At 39.4% G+C, this 19,595-nt stretch overlaps 1 protein-coding gene across 1 annotated transcript; it reads left to right on the top strand.

The window, feature by feature from the left end:
- Positions 1 to 339: 339 nt before the first annotated feature.
- pde6d (phosphodiesterase 6D, cGMP-specific, rod, delta) lies at positions 340 to 18,907 on the top strand. Its single transcript, XM_068709356.1, has 5 exons — positions 340 to 582; positions 9,837 to 9,925; positions 11,816 to 11,941; positions 15,561 to 15,666; positions 17,328 to 18,907. The coding sequence occupies exons 1-5, from the start codon at positions 533 to 535 to the stop codon at positions 17,407 to 17,409; spliced, it is 453 nt and encodes a 150-aa protein (XP_068565457.1). The 5' UTR covers positions 340 to 532; the 3' UTR covers positions 17,410 to 18,907.
- Positions 18,908 to 19,595: the final 688 nt, after the last annotated feature.

Genomic DNA, 19,595 nt, shown 5'->3' with positions numbered 1-19,595 from the left:
AACCATATTTAAATTGCATTGCGTAATTAGCAGCAAGATATAAGATTTGGTTGCTAGCACAAATAGTCTCTGAGTAACTGAAAGAAATGGAAGAAGTATTGCAACTCAAGTCTCCCCTCCATTTTAAGTGAGAAATAAGTGGTGCTTCACGCACGAACCCTGTCACCGTGGCCCCGATCAGTCTTTAGTGTGTGCGGCGTTGCCCCTGGTGACGCGTCTCTATCCAGTGTTGCCCCACCCATGCTTCTCATTCTCGGCCTATGATTGGCTGCTAGGACCTACCCTGTGCCGTTGACTGGCTAGGCTAGCTGTCTGTTAGTTAGCTGGATATATTTAGCTGATTGCCTTATCGGATCAGATTTAACCTGCAGTCCAACAATATAGAGTTAAGTACACATAGTTTATGCTGGTTTCATGCAATCATTACCTGGAAGACTAGTTAGTTAACTAGGGAAGCTTATTTCAAGAGCAGCTTTGTTATTTCAGCAGATCCTGGATTTTCTGTAAGAACCGAAAACAGACGATTTGAGAAATGTCTTCAGACGAAGACAGGGCCAAGGAAATTTTGAAGGGCTTCAAACTGTATCCTTTTTTTGCTGATGTTCTGTGAAGGTTAGACACGTAAGTTAGTACTGTCTGTCCTGTTTGGTACAATATAACGTCATCTAATAAGCAAGATGCTAGTGACATGTGACTGAGTAGGATTGTACAGTAAGGTTAGCTCCTGTGGCTAACCTGCCGTCAGCTAACGTTTCTCTGTCTCTATGCTATGTGACAAAATGAAAATGTTCTTGTAGTTACGAACCAGCTAGTTTCCATTTGAATGACGGCCTGCTGGCTACATTGAGTGTCTTTGGGCTGTGGCTAATTAGCAGACTAGCTGCTCGGTGTGCAGCTGTACGCTGCTCTAACGTAACGTCCTGCAGCAGCAATATTTACATTGACGTAGCTGATAGATAGCGACTGATCTCTGTCATATTTGTACTTACCAATAGTAACATAAGCTATTAGCTTATATGTTGCTCGCGTTAACTATAGCTTGTTTGCTGTTTGACAGCAACGTAACTTTACATTTGGGAAGCTGTGTGACGTTATGGAAGTGAAGCCAAACTTCATCACAAATCAGTCACTTTCAAAGCGCCACTTCTTACAATCAGACCAGGGTATTTCGTGTGTTATCCTGTTCTCCGAAGGTCACGTATACTTATTCTGATAGTGTTTTGAGATCTGAATGTGTGTTTGTGTCACAGTGAGATCAACGTGTGCTCTTACTTACTGTCACATTTGTGTTTTTGCTGCCATTTGAAAATAGTCCTTTGTTTTATGAGTACTTTCAAAACGAGTGAAATGACTTTGGAAACAAGTGAATTCATGGCAGCCCATTGGCACCTGAACCAGGATTTATGTTATATTCTCCAACACACATACAATAGACAATTTTTATTTTCAATTTTAGTAATTTGCCTTGAATAGATAGTATATTAAGGAGCCGCCAACAGAAAACATAGGAAGAGGGAGAGAAGAATGTGGCCATCCAATAAGGATGTGTTTATATGGTATCAGGAACTTGTTTTTTTACTATACCATTAGTTGGCTGATATTATTATGATTTACTGCCGATTATTAATGCTTCAGCACCTATTTAACTTGTGTGATTTTGTTTGAAAATAGGTTGCGTAGGGAAAGATGATCTAAAAAATAACTAAATTATAAAAGCAATTATGCATTGTTGAAATTGTTCTCTTAAGATAAGTCACAAGTTTCTCTGTTTCATTAGATATTAGCTCATAGAGACGTGTGATGTGTTGTACATTGGTAGATTTATATTTTTAAGTGTGTTAATGGTTAGATAAGATAATATAATAATTCAAAAACATGTAGGCTACTCTTAGTGAAGGGCTTTCTTAACACCAGCTGCCAGATGTAAATCAATTGAATACAACAAAACTAGCATTGCAAAACAAAACATAAAAGTGTGGGCTGAAGCCACTTTTTGGGCACCTTATGACTTACTGAGTTATTACTATATATCTTGTGAGAGAGTGACTGGGCCTAGCCTCTTTCTGCAAAATAATACAAAAAGCGTGCGACCCAAAAAATAACCAGCTGAATTTACTGACAAGCTTTCTAAAATGACATCTGGAACATTAAACCTGTTATTAGTTTTTATTACTGTTAGAGTTTGCAACGGAAGCCCTGCCTGTCAGAGAATTAATGGCTTGGAGATTCCAGGTTCAACACTTTGGACAGCAGTTCAGTTTTGCCTTAAGCATTTAAGCCCAAATGATACTTTCCACTTCTGCGTGACTGCATGGATCCACAAGGGTCTCCATGACATATTGTCTAAGTCAAAACGTATGAATATGCAGACTATTATGTAAACATAAACATGAACACCTAAGGGAGTAGAAACAGAACCGCGTCCACATCCGTTTTGGACCCAAGTTAAACAGGAAAGCAGGAGGATGATACAGATTGTAAGCTGAGATATTGTTGGTTTTAAACCTCCATCGCACCTAAACATCATTGTTTGACATCATTTACATTTTTCAGTAACCTCAGACAGATGGTCACATTAACTAGAACCCTCCTGGAAATATAATCCAAAAGCAAAATGTTGTCTTAAGAGATTGAAGTCAGTTCATCAACAGTATTCTTTGTAACTTTTTATCTCTGCAAGGAGCATCATGCGATCGGTTGCGTGTGTGGTTTACACGAGTGAGTGAGTAAGTGTGTACCTCTGTGTCTGCCCAAGGCTAATCTCGCATTCTGCTGCAGTAAACTGCTTAATATTTTGGCTACCCAGTTGTAACTGCATGCTTAAGAACGTCTCGTGGTTGTGGTGACTCACACTTTCTCAAAATACCTTTTATTGCCTCTTTTATCCATTGACTGCTTCTGACTTCTCACTCACTACTCTCCGGTTTAACCGGTTTGGGCCGCTAGTGATGACATTGTTGACTGCAACCCCCCCCCATCTGCTACTCTGTGCCTACAATGAGGAGATAACAGTTTGCAGTCTGTTTGGCTAACAGCTAACGGATCTACCATACACACACTGTGGCCTACCTCTATATAACCACCGCTACGCGATCAGGCAGCTTTGTGAGATTAATTTAGTCTGAAATGACAACTTTAAGAGATTGCCTGCTTACATCGCGTCTATTTTTTTTGTTTCCCAGTATATGTGCCAAATAACATCCAGCATCACCAACTAATTTGCAATGTTTGCAAGTTTTCTCTTCCCCACTGCTACACTATACCAAATTTGTTGAATTTTTTTTTTATGAATGCAAACTGTAGTTTTGTATCTAGGATGGGAGGGTGTGTGTGGGTGGAGCCAACGTGACAATTGATGCTTTCCATATTACTGGCTGGACTGTGTAAGACCAAATTAGTACCAGTAATTCCTTCTAGAATAAGCAGCAGAGCACTGCAGCATGCTACCCTTACTGCAACGGAGACCCAGTGTTCCAGCCAGTGAAAACATAATCAAATTAGTTAGTATGCATATTGAAATACCTAAACTATTTATATAATACTCTCCCAGTCCATACAAAAGATGAAGGTGCAAGCTTGTGTATGTTTCTTGGTAAGGTCAGGCCTCTTGCTGTAGTGTGGTAATCCATGATTTAGTGGCACAAGGATTTACTACCTTCTGTCTATACTGCCTTATTACAGCCAACACAGAGACTAAACAGTACATCTTTTTCTTTTTCTCTTCGAGACTTGAAAGGCATCATGTGCTATCTAAAATCCTTATGAAGAACACAAATAAGAATATATAACTAGCCCTACAGCAAAGATAGCAGACGGTCTAGTTGTGAAATTCTCTCACTTTGTTTGTCAGTGTTTCTCAAGAGCAGAACAACCAAAATGTTGACACAAGCAGTAGCTCCTGCCGTAATCAGTTATTTGTAGTCTCACATATTCAAACCCAAAGACTGACTGAACTTATTGTCATCCTGAGATACTGATTGTTGCAACAGTGAACAGAATAGTAGTTTTCCCCTGAACTTCTTCAAAAGGCTAATTATATGCCTTAAGCACAGTTTAACCTTATGTCCCTCATTAGCATATAGCCTGTTATATAAAATGATTGTTTGTTGTTATTGTATCTTATTAACAATAACAATGGAGAGAAGGAATTAAATTGCAATAGTTGAGCCATAGGATGCTTATCTGACTTTGCTCTTGAGTCACACTAACTTATTGGTAGTAGATTGTGTGCCCTGAACAGAAGTTACTTAGATAAATCTGCTGTGTAAACCTTGAAACTTCTTCATGAAACAGGCCTTTGATCTGGTTCTGAATGGCACTGGGAACATCCTCTGGTTAACAACCAATATTTCATCTATTTTTTTTTTTTTAGATTACTGCATGTAAGTTAACCTAATCAATTTTAAAAGAACATGCTTCCATCTTATCAAGTCTAACTGAGGATATGTTTGGTTGACCTTCTGTTGCGAATAGCAAACAAAACTGACATCATTAGCATTTGTCAAGTTAAAAAAAAAAAAAGAACATTATAGTAATTGATAAGAAAACTTTGATTTAAAAAAATAAGTTATTCAGTTCCTTGTTGCAGCCCAACATGAGGTACAGTAATAATGAGCTGTCACAGCCATGTACATAGAGGTGATGCCATTGGACATGCGGATACTGTGTGTGAGTTGTGAAACACTACCTGTCTGTATTGTGGCAGGGTTGCCTTCAAACAAATGGATGGCAAGAATATATCCCACTGTCCCACTGGTGTTAATTGACTGACGTGAAAACTTGAATCTGTGCAGTAGGATGTGCAGTTATAGAGGTTGGGGGTTAGAAAACTGCATATACTTTGAACTATTAAAATAAATGCAGACTAATCAGTGACAGCAGCTTTTCACTAGGGGCTCATTAGCTTGTGTGTGTTCTGATGTGCAGGGACCCTAGTGGTTTACACACACACAACCTGCAGCAGGCCCTGAGGAGGCAATGGTACAACCTTATATGATGTTGTTGGAGCTTCAATCAATTTTTTTAGGTCAGTTTGTGAGGAAGTGATTTGAGAGAGAATAAATGAAAAGGGCACACATTATCAGATACAAACAGTAAAATGTGGATCATGGTTTTTCCTTCCTAAAGCAGAACAAGTTGCCCACTTCTTTCATTGCCATCCCTGTTCGACCACTTTCATTGTGGACATCCTGCTAAAATGATGCATGGGTTCTCTTTTGATTACAGTGAAACGTTTAGAAATGAGACGTGACACCTGGTGAAAGAGTGAGAAAGACATTTCAGTGTGGCCTGGATTATTCTGGAAGGTGTGGAGGATGATGAGTTTGATGTAGGAGATTGGATTTAGTTGGATTTAGAGGATTAGAGAAACCATTCAACTCAGCACACTTTACTAGAAAGCCTGAAGGAGAGGTGGGGGATGGTGGAAGTGGTACAGCACTAATAGACAAGGATTAAACGTGTGTGTGTGTGTGTGTGTGTGTGTGTGTGTGTGCGTGCGTGCGTGCGTGCGTGCGTACGTACGTGCGTGCGTGCGTACGTACATACATACATACATACATACATACATACATACATACATACATACATACATACATACATACATACATACATACATACATACATACATACATTAGGGGTCCTATTAAGGAGCCTGATTCGACTGCTAATCTCACAGTGAAATTGTCCCAGCAACAGCGATGGGACAATGTAGCACTATCAGAGCTACATATTTTTTAAAGGAGGGACGTAGCAGGAAAAGCAAGCAGGATAAGAAACCGTGTCTAGATCTTGTATCCATAACCAAGATAAGAAAAAGAACATGATTTGACGATCAGTCAACTATAGCTACAACTCGACCAAATCACTTTTGACTATGTCGATTTTTAGTCATGGACACCCCTAATAGATAAATACATATTACAAAAAGCCCTTTAAGCAGTATAGTCACTAATCAAGCATTTCAGGGGTTTCATGAATCTCTGCTATTTGCAGAATTTGGTATTAACTGACATAAATGTGAAGATATTTGAGATGTGATTTGAAATTGTAATAACATCAACTGAATAAATGTAAGTGGAATTGAGTGTTTTGTTGATTGAGATTAAAAGTTAGATGTATATATTATATAAAAAAACACAAATGATATTAAATCATCTTTTTTTATGTTTTTTCTTTAGTCCATATAGGATCAGTCCACCCTGGCCTTTTCAGATTATTGGTAGACTACTTTTATACCCTTTTATACACTCTGAGGGCTTTGTTATTAATTAGAGACATAAAACAATTAAATGTCTTCATTGTTGGAAATAAAAATGAACCCTAACACACGTATGTCTTGCAGAAAGAAAGGGTTAATAAATCCAAATTAAATAATCAAATCTGTAGCCTAACTAGTAAGATATCTGACACATTGGTGAAAATGCTGGTCATTACTACAGTGGAACAAACCCTCTTAAACATACGTGTGTTTTACTGAATCTTTTTAAAATGTCATCCTGACCAACTGGATTTATGACCAATATGATCAAATTGTCATATGAGATTAGGGTGAATCTCTGAATGCTACAGAGAAATGGTGCCCTTTCAGATTGCTGTGTGCATTTGTAATGAAACTCTGTTCTCATCACTCATGTAACGATATGCTAACATGGCAGGCCCCGGAGCTTCAGAAGCTGTGTGTTTTGAGGCAGTTACGATGGGGAGTTTCACAGATGGCGTGGAGTCAAGTGTGTGTGACACTAAGTAGTTTCTGAGTGTAACAGGATGCTGAGTGGAGAATCTTCTAGAACAGAAGGCTGTGGGATGATAATTCTTTACTGCTGTCTGTCAGTCTGATATCCAAAAATAAAATGAGGTGGCATCAGTGTCTGCCACAGTGTCATTCAACAGTTCCTCTGGAGAATTTTTCTGATTTAACCGAAATAAGCGGGCAACACACTGATTAACTTAGAATCTCAGCCAGAACATGGTTCGATCTTTCGAACAGTGCTGCACAGGACTGTCTCGAATACCAAGCCAGGCTCAAAGCCAATGTTTGAATTTCAAAATGCATAGCATATTAGTGAGGATAAACCAGGACAACCATTTTAAGACTGAAAAATGAAAATATATGGATTGGCCTTTACATGACTCTTTCCTGCTCCTGCAGCAGCATCTCTGCTTGGTGAATGTAAAGTACATTACACACCTGAAGGGAAATCACTTAAAGCTAGGGTTGGTAATCTTCTTCAAAAACATTCCTGTTATATTGGTTGAATTTCTCATTACTTCCTGACAGCAATCAATGAATCAAAAGAAAGAAAATCTGGTATCTGTGGCTGTCGCAGGACTGTAATAAGCTACCCAAATAGTTCATTCAGCCCCAATATAATGATTGGACAGGCTACCTACCTGTCTACCTACCTGCCTGCATGTTGCGACTGTGGCTAAGTGGTGTTGTCCTTCAATCAGAGAATCGGCGGTTCGATCCTCGGCTCCACTAGCATCATATATTAGGCAAGACACTTAACCCTGATGGGCAGGTGTCCCCTTGCATGGTAGCCCCTGCCGTCAGTGTATGAATGGGTGTGAATCGGAGAATGATGACATGTAGAATTAAAGAGCTTTGAGTGGTTGGAAGACTGGAAAAGATAAATAAAAGTACAGTCCATTTCTTTGCTCTAAAAGTATATGTTTTCGCAGTTAAAAAGGTACATTGATAGGTAGATAAGTAGATGGATACATTTAAAGTGTGATTCATTGGGTCGTCCTTAGACTGTTGTTGAAATGATTGTGAAGACGCAGTATGAGAAGCTGTAAAGTACAGTGCAGTCACATACTGGGTCCTTTCAGGCTCTTCGATTGACGGCTGTATTGTGTTTATAGTGAATGTGGAGGTCAGCAACAGCTGACCAACTGACAGACTGATGGGACAGCTATAGCCTGAATCATCCAGACAAAGACTTCTTCACTCACCTCCACACAGCTTCTTTTTATGCTTCCTCAGATGAATTTAGACCAACAAGCCTGATATTATATATGTGTATATATGCTGGAATATCACCTGAGCTATTATAAAAACTATGTAGTGTTAAATCTACAGTGTTTTCCTCTTTTTTACTGGGATACAGGTTATATGTAGTACACCAGTTGTATCCAGTCAACTATACATAAGTACATAAGGTAACTTCTACACATACACAGAAAAACACCAACAAATGCACATAGAGCAGAATTAGCGACACTGATAGTTAAAATTCAAAAGAGAGCACTCATACGTTTAAACCACTTTAAATCCCTGAGACACCCACACTCCAAAGCCCTCCAAGTCCAACAGCTGAGCCCAGAAAAGAGTCCCCTATGTCAGTTGGTACTGAGGCTAACTGCCCCCTTTCAGACAAAACTGGGACCAGTCTCACAACAACTCTGCTCTACAAACACCAATCAGAGAAAACCAAATGTAAAGAAACCTGTTTGGAACATTGGATAGAAGAAACTAAAAGCCAAAGTAGTTTAGAATATTATCAGACACATCATTTACTTTGACAACCCTAATTTTAGATTTAAGAGCCTAATGACCTCTCAACATAAAAAAAACACTCCAAGGAAAAGGAGACAAGGCATATCTTCCTACACAGCATTTCAATCAGGAGAGACAAGTCAGAGGAAGAAAAGATAATAGTTTATTATTAACAGATGATATGTGATGATAAAGTCTTGACAGAGTCTTTAGTGCTTGGACTCTACAGGGAGATTTGTAATGGAGGGGCATCTGCCCTGAGCAGCAGAAGATAAATCCCCCTGTGGAGTCCAGACACTGGTGGTGGTGGCTGATGAGGCTGATAGAATGATGAGTTGATGAACTGGATGAATCTGTGAAGATTGGGTGGAGATGGGGAGGTGGAGGGGTGTGTAACAGCAGCATGAACGTACTGAAGGTAGAGAGACAGTCATATTTAAAAAGAGACAGCAGCAGGATAACTGTGCTTTTGGATAGAGAAGACCAGCTGATCAGAACAGCTGATATCATGATTGACAGCCCTGAACAATGACAGCAATGAAATAATGAATGAGTATGAGTGAGAAGGGTGAATGGCAGATGTATGAGAAATAAACTACAGGCCTAAGCATGCAAAGTATAGTCTTCCTGACTGAACTTATACTAGAGCTTCATATGTTAACATGCCACAAATTGAGGGACAGTGAATTACCTAAAGACATGCACACACACAGTGTGATGTGATCTGTTGAAATGTAATTGGAGGGATGGTTACTGAGTAGATTATTCGGTTCCTACTCATACGACACAGAGCTTCACAGAGCTACATGACATGCAGCACTTAGCTGCACAATATGGGACTGCATGCCAATAAAGCCATTGAATTGAAAAAAGTTGAAGGGAGAGAGAGACATGATACAAAAATTTTCTGCAATTCTCTGGTTTATCAGTGAAGTTTATGAACTGCACTGCAGACTGAAGTCATTACTAACAGAGACAAACATAGGGACAGCTGTCTCATATGAACGGGTTCAACACGGGTTGAATGCTCATCGGTAGGTCCACGTTACATACATCAATGTATGAAGTGTCTGTTTTCTCACTGCGCTGCCTTTTTATAACCCAGATGATAATCTGGTCATGGGTCACATCACTTGCCCGCATCCAGGCACCGTCTCACTCCTTCTGGCTCTCTTTTCTCATTTATTTGATGTAAACTCTACTAACTTAAAATGTCAAATGATGGATGTCTGAAGGTTGATAACATGAGTGCTAGTAAATGTTCAAAGACTGTTCAGTTCAGTTTATTTAGTCTATTCTTTAGTTTGGTTGTTGCCACTTAAACTTTTCCTGACAGAAACTGGATGAACCTTCGAGATGCAGAGACGGGCAAAGTGCTGTGGCAGGGAACTGAGGACCTCTCTGTTCCAGGAGTAGAACATGAAGGTACATTAGACACACATACAGTATATGTATCGTAGCACAGCTTGGTTTTTTGGGGCTATTTTTTGTTAGCCAGTTGTCTTGGTCGATATGGTTTTCCTGGCCCCCACCCTTTTTTTTTTGTTAATCATTGCTCATCAACTACATAAGATCTGTGGATGTGGAGACACGGGGGGCAACAAGCCATCGAACAGGTAGATGAGACAGTTACCCTAATGTCAATGAACAGATTCTGCATTCATATGCATGGATCTGTAGGCAATTGAACAATATTATGGCATCAGCAGCATTCTTGTTTCCATTTGTAGTCTGAGTAGTATTGCCAAATCACGTTGGAGGCAGGCTTTGGTTAAATACAGGTAAACCATCCGGGTGGAGAGCAAAAGAGATGGAAAGCATTGACCAAAATGCAATCTGGGAACCCACCGGCTATAGTCTGACCATGATTTAGCTTTTCATTGGGTTAAAATTAGCTTGTAAACTGACTACTGTGAAACAACCTTGGTCGTACATGTCGTCTCTCAATTCTAACTCCAGTCTCAAGTCACTAATCGGACTGTAAACAGTTTGCAGCACACAGAGAAGGAAGTCTTGGCCCGGATATCCGCTAGCTACACCGGAACCCCTGAAGTACAGCCCCTTGCCCCTCAGAGGCTTATTTGTTGTTAGACCGATGGGTTCAGAGATTGAGTTTACCCCAATTATGTAGAATCATTAAAAAGTGTTATTACCGAAGCCTTTTTGTTTGAACTTAAACCAGATTTGTATGATCTACTTTCTGGTTTATCTTTTATCCACCATTCTTACCGTAGTTATAAACAAACTAGGATTCAAAAAGTTCTCGTGGCCCATACAGAAATGGTAATTTGTGACATGCAATGTAGCATATGCTAGTGTAAAAATAAGAATGACATTTGACATACAAAACAATTTTTTATGCACTAGAGTGCAAATATTCAGAAAGGCAAAAAGGATTCATGGAGGACACTATGCCACATAATATACTGAGGTCATGCACACAGTTTTACAATGCAATTCACTTTTTAGTGCATGCAGATCTTTTTGGTTGACTGAACTATGTACACTGCCTGTTGTATTTAAGTTTTTCTTCTTTTCTTCAATTATGACTAAATGAAGACACAAAGAAAGTTACAACAAATGTATTATTTACATTTAAAATAGTTTTATGCCCCAAAAGAAGAAGAATGAAATGATTCAAACTGGGAAAAATAGTCAAAACAGTATTATATGTTGGGCAGTCTACTCAGTGGTTATATCAAAGAGGTCTAAACTGTGATTTGTCAATCCATAGTATGTCCATCTGATATTCCGACAGTGCCAACCCTAGACCCTTATTTCTGTTGTGAAGTTTGAAGAAAAGCTATACTAAAGCAACACGTTGCCTGTATATTCCAGCTTGTTACAGGCTGCATTATTGTGAAACACTTGACACTAAAACAGGAAGCTAGTCCTGTTAACATCTGCACACATTTTGATGACTTGGGATTTCTTCTACTCTTATTGAACTTTTGATCAGAGGGATCTTTGTCTCTTTCTGCCCTTAGAATTCCGTCTGGTTGAGCCATTGTAAAGCATTTTGTTCTCCATGTAAAAGAAGTGATTTTTTTGATACTATACAGTCACAGGCCTCTTTCAGTTGATAGCCTACAATGGAAGCCTACAAAAGGTCACCTACAAAGAACGTGTTTGCTTTTCAAACATCTGGTTGCTATGGGTCACATTTATTACATCAACAAGTTTTAGGTCTTGAATCTATAGCTCTCCGTTAATCAGAATCATCTTTATTTTGCCAAGAATGCTTGCACATACAAGGAATTTGACTCAGGTTTTTTTTTATTATTATTATTAATTCTAGTGTCATTGTCTCTGCAGCTCGTGTCCCGAAGAAGATCCTGAAGTGTAAAGCCGTGTCCAGAGAATTAAACTTTTCCTCCTCAGAGAAACTGGAAAAGTTCAGACTGGAACAGAAAGTTTTCTTCAAAGGACAGTGTCTAGAAGGTAATCTGAACTTTTTAAAGGTACAGAACCTGAAGGTCAGTCAGTAAAAGGTACCTTCGGGTGTTTTGACCATTAATGGCACTATGAATCCCAATGGTTTTACACTATTCCACTGATCTTGTCCCTCTCTATGTGCAAAACCCGTAATTGACTGACGACCTGTCAAGAGTGTACCCTACTACTCGCCCCCCTGCAACTGCAACCCTCTAGGATGAGCGGTTCTAGCTGGTGGATGGAAATGCATTCTGTCTCAAAGTATTCTAAAGTGCTGTTTTGTGGTATCTGATGACTCATGTACTGCTCAAACTGGAGTTCCTGGATTGTATTTCAACTTCTCACCAGTACTTGAAGCAACACAATGCAGAGCCTTACATTTTGGTCCACTTCCTGCCATAGCCAAATGATCTGCAGTAGTACACTGTGAAAGAACTGCAAGGATGGTACAAGTCTTCCATTTAGAAGAAATATAAAAAATAAAAAGAGTTTAAAAAAGCTGAAAGAGGAATTACGTCCACCTTAAAGGTCAGCGCACCAAAAATGTGCCTGAACCTGACCTGTTTCTAGGGGGCTAACCCCCTTCACTTTAAACAGCAGGTGGCAACACGACACAGAAACTTAACTTGGGTCTCCTTACGGGCCTTGAGGAGTTGTAGCATTTATTCATGACAAACTGTACACACAATACACTGCTACGTTCACAGCTATATTACTGCTGACTTCACACTCATAATCACACACACAGTCTCTCTCTCGACTGGACACTCGCTAACATTCTGCCAAGCGTGCAATACACTGGACAGAGTATGCAGGCAGACACAGAGCTGACAACTCTCCCAGAAGGCTAGGGTTAGGGTTCCCAGACAGGGGAACTGGAGGCTCAGTTACCTGTTTTGCACATTCACTGCAGCTGGTGAATGCAGTCGATAAATGATGGATTTAATCCATAAATCGTAAAATAACTGTACTATAGAGTTTTTTTAGTCTTTTCGACCACTCTTTACACTACAAGTCATCATTCACACACTGAGGAGCAATTTTGGGGTTAAGTGTCTTGCACATCGACATCAAGTCGCGATCCTCTAATTGAAAGACGACCCTGCTCTCCACTTAGCCACAGTCGCCCTTCTGTTTGTGTTATATTTACAGCTGGGCGGCTTGATAGGCACATCAACCACAGCACCCTGCATGCAAGGCATACATATTGTTGGTTAACAGTTAATGATTGCTTAACGAGGGTCAGCTATTCGTCAGAAAATAAATTAACAACCCTAATCATGTCCTTTTGTCTTGTTAACATCAAGATGAAGAAATGACTGTTGGCAACACGATATAAAGTCTTTAACTCTAGCACCATGACCCTGTTCCTGCAAAAGACTCACAATCTCTGTAAGAAAATCGGCACATTACAAAATATGCTGATGATACAGACTGTGACAGTCTTGAATTGAATTAAATTGGGTATTTCTGGAAAGCTGAGACTCTTTCTGATCCAATGAGCCAAATTATATTTATCTGTGATGATAGTGGCCATTTCACATAGTGAGACCATTTTTTTTAAAGTTGATGTCACTGTATAAAATGAGCTGTTGTGACCTCTAGGACAATCACAGCCTTGTGAAGGTTTACAGCCACAAACTACAGACCTATGGCATTCAGAGGATGTATGGCTTTCCTAGGGACATTGACAATTAGGGGATTTCTGAGCAGTTTCCAGAACAGAAACGCTCGTCATCCAATCACCAAAAAATTTAATTCTTACAGAAATCTCCAAATGTCAAAAGTTCATGACTTTTATATGATGGTCCTTCATGTGGTATTTTGGAAGCATTTCTGATAATTTATATCAATTCTCGAGTGGTAACAAATTGTTAAATTGAGCACCAAATCTATGTAACAAATGGTATCAACCCAAACAATTGCTGTAACTACTGATGAGACATAATAAAGCATGGGAATGACCATCATATACTTTCATCATAATGTTTTAAGTTATTTTAATTCATTCATTCATTCATTTTTGACACACACTGCTGAGCTGCATAAATAAATTAATCATCTGGTTCCCAGCTTTCAGATTATGTCCAACACTTCTATGTGGCACTTACTGTTGACCTGATACCTCCCCTAAAGATCCCCTGTCCCCCCTAAAAAAAGTTAAAAATGGGTCTATAGGGGTCTCTTCCAGTTCGACAGAAAAAGATTTAAAAGTGTATGCTCATTTGTATATAATAATAGCAATCCACAATTAAAAAACGCTACTCTATTAATGCATGGAGCCGTGCAAGTCACTGCATTTTATACAACACGCCTGCAAATATTGTTTAAACAACTGAAGGTACTCTGTCCACAGAAAAGGTGTGGGGGATTTTATTTACAGGAAATGTTAAGTTAAAATTAGGTTTTTACTTTTTCCATGTCAATGACAAATTGTACAGATATATACATCAAAACTGTAGTATTATTGCTGATATGATGTCAATAAATTTACAAAAGTTCCTTTTCACTGTCTTTTTTTGCTGTGAACCCCAAGGCACAGAGAAAAAATAGGCGAGACCTTGAATCTCTCAAAGATGCACGCAGCCGAGCCACACCTGAGCCACGTTTCTCACGTGGGCGGTGTGACTGCTCTAACCTGTTTATGGGGGCCGCAATAAAAAGCAAGAGGTTCCGTGCTGCTCACACAGGCAGTGTAGTCCGGGGGTTTCATTGCTCGACCATGTTGTACAATGACAATAAATTAACCGTGTGTGTCGCCTATATTTTCTCTGCAAAAAATACAGTGAAAATTATTTGTTGAGGCCTGGCAGTGGCAGAATAGCAGCGGCTGCAGCCTTGCTGCTCTAGCGGGAGTGACGTAGTTCAATGGGTGTGTGTGTGTGTGTGTACTAAAACCAAAACGTGTGTGTATTTATCACGGTAAAGACAGTATTAATAAATAAATAAATAGAACGTGACACTGGTGACGGTGATGAAACCGATATACTACCCACCCAAAGACTAAGCGGGGGAGTTTCTACCAAACGTGTCTAGTGAGAAATGGCTTGTTGTGTTTTTTAAATTCAGTAGCATGTTTCACTCCAAAGTGTGAAAACTCAAATATTTGGACACAGGCAGTCAAAAATACTTTGTTCCCTAAAATGTGTCATAAGATACAGCAGTTGCTTTATAACAACCTCAGGTCCTCAACAGACAGCTGTGGGGGGCATACTGGTTAGGTTAAGACTGAGTCTTTCCCGCTGCAGCCTGGTTTCGATCTGGCCCAGCATGTCATCCCCTCCCTCTGCTCTGCCTCTCCTGTTTGTCTCTATCAAATAAAGCCGAAATGGCAAAATATATCTTAAAAAAACAGAGAACTGTTAGCTGTTGTCATTTCCTTGTTACTGTGTGTTTGCAGTGCTCTCCCTGGGGCCCTGCTGTACAGAGGTGAGGTTACAGGAAGCCCCAGGAGACAACACACAATACACACCAGCATAACATGTTTATGTTGCTAGTTTCTAAGTCTGACAATGTCTTTAGGTCATCATGGTACACTAACTACTTTATAATCAGGATTTTTAGTAATGATATCGTATATTGTAAGGGCAACACTGACTCTGTGTCTTTCTGTGTCTCTGTCCAGAATGGTTCTTTGAGTTTGGTTTTGTTATACCCAACTCCACCAACACATGGCAGTCTCTGATAGAAGCAGCTCCAGAGTCCCAGATGATGCCAGCCAATGTTTTAACGTGAGTCTCCAAACAGCTCATTTCTCTGTTCGAGGTTCCCGTACTGCTGACGCATGTAGTAGATATTATTTTCTCAAATCTTCTTTTTAACTTTGTACAGCTGTGAGACGTCTAACCAACACAAAAGGAAACAAAAACCAGTGTACGTGTGACTTACAGGTTATTTTTAAAATGTGTGCACGTTAGAAACAACCTGTGTAGTGTAAACTTCCAGCACCAGTCTCTGGCAATGTATTCAGATTTCTAATGACCTGAAGATTGGAGGATTGGGCGAATTTGTACAATCTTACAAATGAGCAGGGAATGTTAAAAGGAAACTTTTCACAGTGTGGGTTTTATTTTCATAGTTTTGTCCATCATTTTTTATCGGTTCTGATAACATTGTATACACCAAGTTAATAGTTCAGATCTGGGAACACAGTAACATCACCACAGTAAAGTCTGATGGGTTAGAAATACAAGCCACTGGTTAGAAAAGAGAAAACAAAGGTTAACAGTGTCCTGACCCACTTCAACTTTTACCATCTATTCTTGCTGTAGTGTTATTTCCTGTGCTATGTTCACAGTACGAGCTACAAAAGCATCAAAATGGCCAGCTTTTATGGGCAGATTTTATTAATTATACATTTTTCTTTTTCTTTATAATGTTATTATTACTTTACACTTTGGCAATATTGTCCTTGTTACATTCATGCCAATAAAGCATGTTGAATTTAAATTAATAAACTTAAAGTGGTTTAGATCAGTTATTCCTAAAGACTGGGTCCTGACCCACAGGTGGGTCTCAGGAGATTTTATTATGGTTGCCAAATAAATTTGCAGAAATTCTTCCAGTCTTTTCTTTAACATTTATATGTGCAGTACACCTTTGAGCCACATGAGAGAGCCTGAATGTTCGCTTTTTTCTGATAATTGTAGTCTACTTCTAACATTGAATCTAATAAGAAAAGTTAGCTTACATTCAGTTTCTGTTACTGATGAGAGGAAAAAAACAAGAGCATATTGATTCCACCTTAATGCGCCACCTGACCTTTTTTAGTCTGTGAAGTTAAAAAATACTGTTAAAAACTACTTAAAACACTATGAAAAAGTGGTTCACAACTTAGACTTGTTTCACCACATTGTTCCAGACACAAAAATATGCATTACATCCATTTTTTTATATTTTTTAAACTTACCTTTTTAGAAGCCCTATTTGTCAATGACCTATATATTGTTAAACTGGTAAAAGGAAATGAATAGAATGAGATAACCTGTTAACTCTGCCTAAATGCATTTATTTGGTCTCAGGAAGCCTTATTTATGCACTAATTTGCTCTACTCATGATTTATTGATAGGCTTTTTGTAAATTGAATTACGATGGTCATTTTTAAATAGAAACTGTGGCTTAAATCATCTGGACAATCAACCTGTCCCCGCGAGAGTTTCTTCTGTCAGACTTTTTATTTATTACCAGACCTCTTTATTGACTTGATAAGTGTAGTGTTTGTAACAGACAGGAATGAAAACTACAGTTTTAGGACCCACGTTGTAATCAGCTGAAATGTTCCTGAAAACCTTTTGTTGATTCTGCAGTCACATTCATGAATTTATAATGTTATAAAGTGTACATGACACAGTAGTGGACGTGAATGCCTCAGACTGTGTCTTTGTTTTCCAGTGGTAATGTGATCATTGAGACCAAGTTCTACGATGACGACCTCCATGTCAGCACCTCCAGGGTACGACTTTTCTACGTCTGACCTCTGACCCCCTGACTCTACCCTCCAAAATGCTGATGTCCTGCCAAGGTCTATAAATTACCACGGTTAGCTACGATTTGCAGCAGTAAACGGCTCATTGCTGACTTGGGATCATTACATTTGGATGAAACCCAGCTGTGGTCCCACAAGTCAGTGAAGTGAGCTTTGTGTTTGGTTGTTCTCTTGTTTTGTGTTGACCTGAAAACTTCCTCTAGACCTTGGGAGAAGAGGTGAGAAAAGGAGAGAGCACTCTGCTGTGTCCTCTGTTCCGACATCATCTCTCTCTGCTTATCCCCCTCCAGACTTTTCCACTGTAAATACATTACCACTGATCTCCAGTCAGCCGGGGAGCCACTCTCTGGTTTGGGCTTTTTTAGAATTCTGCTCTCTCTCACTCAAAGGTTGCATTTACTCAGGAACAGAACATCAGATGCATAACCTGCCTGATGTGATCTTCTTTGTTTGGAAACACTGCTCTCCATGTGTTGTCAGTGTCGAGGGAGGAAATTAGTGCCTCTCCTGAGATAATGTACGTTCAAGAGTTTCTCATCATAAAACACAAGTTAACATTTCCTCTAGCTGTGTCCCACTCCAGAGACTAGTGAAGTCCAGAGGCCTGTGAAGTCCACACTTCATGATTAGGTATATTGACTGTCCTGTTCCGAAGTCCCATTGAGATGCAGCCTCTTTTTGTATACATTTGAAGAACACAACAGGTACATTGTTTGTAGTCCTCAATATCCCCAAATCTGTTGCACTGGTTACTTTTTGTCAACTTGTCAAGTCGGAATATTGTCGTGTGTATCATCAGTGAAATGGACGTTATACGGATATGGCAAATCAACTCTGAAATGTCCACTTTTACGAGCTGACAAGGACTGCCTGAATGCATCGTTAATGGTGGTCTCTGTGAGGTCAAGTATTGTAACTTGTGATTTAGCTTTAGTCCTCTGAAGGACATACTTCTGCAGGCAGCCTCTGAAGTGGGACACAGCTTCTACCAACCAAACCTTTCCTGTTTCCTGACCAAAAATGACCTAGTGTAGAACAGAGGTTTTCAGTGTGGTGTGATGGAGGACCAAGCATCTGCTTTCATTCCAGTAAACCACGAGAGACGCTGGTTTATCGCGATTGCTTCTTGCCTATATTGTTTTGAATGAAAAACTGCACACTTTTGTCTTGACACATGGTTGAAAAGCACTGTGTTTGGGGGACATTCATCAGCAGACAGGGGGGGGGGGTTAGATACATCCACTTGTACTTAAATGCTCAACTTTCAACTAAATCATCATCAGGTGTAAACGGAGTCCTGCATCATTTATTCTCAGTAGTTCAAGATGTTACCAGCAGCTAAACTCAGTTCTTCCCTGCACATTCTGGCTTCCCATCCAATTCACTGTTTGTTTTTTTCTTAGCTGCTAACTGAGCAGTGTAAAATAGACTTGTGTTATAATATGACTGGAGTTGTGGATTAAAGTCATCCGATGTTGTAATAACATGGTGTGTTTATGGTCTTCATTGCTTTCAGATAAGGTTCCCTCCCCCGTTAATCATGTTTGAACCAAATATTCCGAACATTTGGGGGCTGTCACATAATATTTGGTTTGCATAGCAGCAGTTGGTTTGTTTAGGTTTAGCTGAATGTTGGCTCATTTGTACTGAAGATTTTAACTTCAGTACAAATGAGAAATAAGCACTTCTCAGGTTTATTTTACGCTGATAATTGTAGTGTTTATTTAAAGAGTTTCTGTTTGTCAGGTAGGGGGGATGGATATGTGTGTAGCTGTTAGCATGTAATGTTGATTTCTGAGTTTCTCAGTTCAGCCAAGTTAACTATGAGTTCCACATGCATCATGGTTGCATGGTGTAAATAAATCACTTTTCTTTAGTCTCTGACAACGACAATGTCTCTGAGTCATCTTCCTCGTCATTTTGGTCAGGTTTCCCCACATATCATTATTTTATCATTTATAGGCTAGTTGTACTAATGAAATATCTATACTTTTGATCAGTGATGTTTTGATGTACATGTTGATTGAGTTCTTCCATTTTCTGACACTTTATATTTCTACTCTACATTTCAGAGGGATTCAAGGTGCAACTTCACATACTTACAAGGTGTAATAACCTTTTTATTATTCGTGCAATTATTTTTCCTCCAACCTCCTGTCGCTGGGTTCGCCTGA

The sequence above is a fragment of the Cebidichthys violaceus genome, unplaced genomic scaffold (genome assembly GCF_023349555.1).
Source record: "Cebidichthys violaceus isolate CVI_PGR_0920_01 unplaced genomic scaffold, fCebVio1.0.p SCAF_144, whole genome shotgun sequence".
Classification (NCBI taxonomy): domain Eukaryota; kingdom Metazoa; phylum Chordata; class Actinopteri; order Perciformes; family Stichaeidae; genus Cebidichthys; species Cebidichthys violaceus.
The sequence above is the reverse complement of the archived record's forward strand: the minus strand, read 5'-3'. Positions and strand labels throughout refer to the sequence as shown.

Coding starts and splice junctions, on each gene's coding strand:
- pde6d (XM_068709356.1), top strand. CDS start 533: ATGTCTTCAGACGAAGACAGGGCCAAGGAAATTTTGAAGGGCTTCAAA. Junction 583..9,836: donor ATTTTGAAGGGCTTCAAACT/GTATCCTTTTTT, acceptor TTTTCCTGACAG/AAACTGGATGAACCTTCGAG. Junction 11,942..15,560: donor CAAAGGACAGTGTCTAGAAG/GTAATCTGAACT, acceptor GTCTCTGTCCAG/AATGGTTCTTTGAGTTTGGT.